Consider the following 1,226-nt stretch of genomic DNA (forward strand, 5'->3'; position numbering starts at 1 on the left):
TCTCTGATGCATAACAAGCGATTGCAAATACCATGGCCTGTATCAGGCGCACCTTAGTCTCCAGAGAGACACTGTTGCTCCTGAGTACCTTTACAGGACCTGTAAAATGGAAGTTCCCTTTGAAAGACAAAGACCTTATCTAATTCCTTGCTCTTTGGGTACACAGATATGTTTTATTTTGTTTTAATTAAATTATTATTACCACCATCACTGACAGACCTAGCCTGAATTCATCATCATTTTTAGCCTACAATTGGGCCTTCCTCTTGTGTTCTTTATTTCATTTAAAGCTACCATATCTACTTCATTGCTTAAGCTAGAAATTAGGGATATTAATCTCTGACTTTTTCCTTGTCCTTATTTGGATCATATAATTAAGGACTACTTAAAGATTCCTATAGGTTCTTTCCATTTTGATTATTACTCTCTTTATTTGAACCAACATCACAATTCTACAAGATTATCTCTTTAAACAAAATCCATTGCCAACTAGTTGACTCCAACTGTCATGACCCTATAGGGCAGCGAGATACTGCCAGGCAGCGTTTCTAAGACTTAATCATTACAGAAGCAGATGGCTGCATCGTTCATTCATGGAGTGGCTGGTGGGGTCAAAGTACTGTCCCCTTAGCGCTCCTTCCCTAGTGCCTACTATAGCAAAAAAACCCTACTGAAGAGGAAGAGAAATAGCTATCTCACCATGAATTCACTTTGGAGTAAATGTGAACTTGCCACGACATCTCTTAGCTGTGACCTTGTGAGAATTCGGCTGGCTGATTGCAGATACTCCATTGCTACCTTCTCCCGTGGGGTTGGTATAGCCACAAAGGGTTCAACATTGCCCAGGCTACTCATGTCCAAAGTAAGGGATACATTAGATCCTCGCCTACAATGGAGAAAAAGGACATTAAGTTAGACAAACAACACACAGCTTATTATGAATTCTTTGATAAAACAATATTTTACAGACATTTAACTTATTGACTGTTGTTATTGTTATGTGCCATTGAGTCACCTGTGACTCCATGCTTTATCCTGTGCCAATCTCACTGTCTCTGACACACCTACTCCGAGGCTAATGGTAGATCTAATTTACTTGATGCTCTATGGGAAAAAGATGTGGCAGCCTACGTCCATGAAGATATATACCCTAGGACACCACATGGAACAGTTCTGTTCTACCCTTCCAGGTCACTATGAGTTTGGTTTTAATGATTAAAGATTCA

At 39.6% G+C, this 1,226-nt stretch overlaps 1 protein-coding gene across 2 annotated transcripts in view; it reads right to left on the reverse strand.

Moving 5' to 3' along the window:
* Positions 1-1,226, reverse strand: part of PTPRR (protein tyrosine phosphatase, receptor type, R) — a 462,079-nt gene that overhangs the window by 84,431 nt on the left and 376,422 nt on the right. For both annotated transcript variants that reach the window (XM_006886086.1, XM_006886087.1), the window contains one exon: positions 700-886. In XM_006886086.1, the coding sequence (XP_006886148.1) occupies positions 700-886 (187 nt within the window). The remainder of the gene's footprint in view (positions 1-699; positions 887-1,226) is intronic.

This window comes from Elephantulus edwardii, unplaced genomic scaffold, assembly GCF_000299155.1.
Source record: "Elephantulus edwardii isolate Elephantulus edwardi_28Jun2011 unplaced genomic scaffold, EleEdw1.0 scaffold00047, whole genome shotgun sequence".
NCBI lineage: Eukaryota > Metazoa > Chordata > Mammalia > Macroscelidea > Macroscelididae > Elephantulus > Elephantulus edwardii.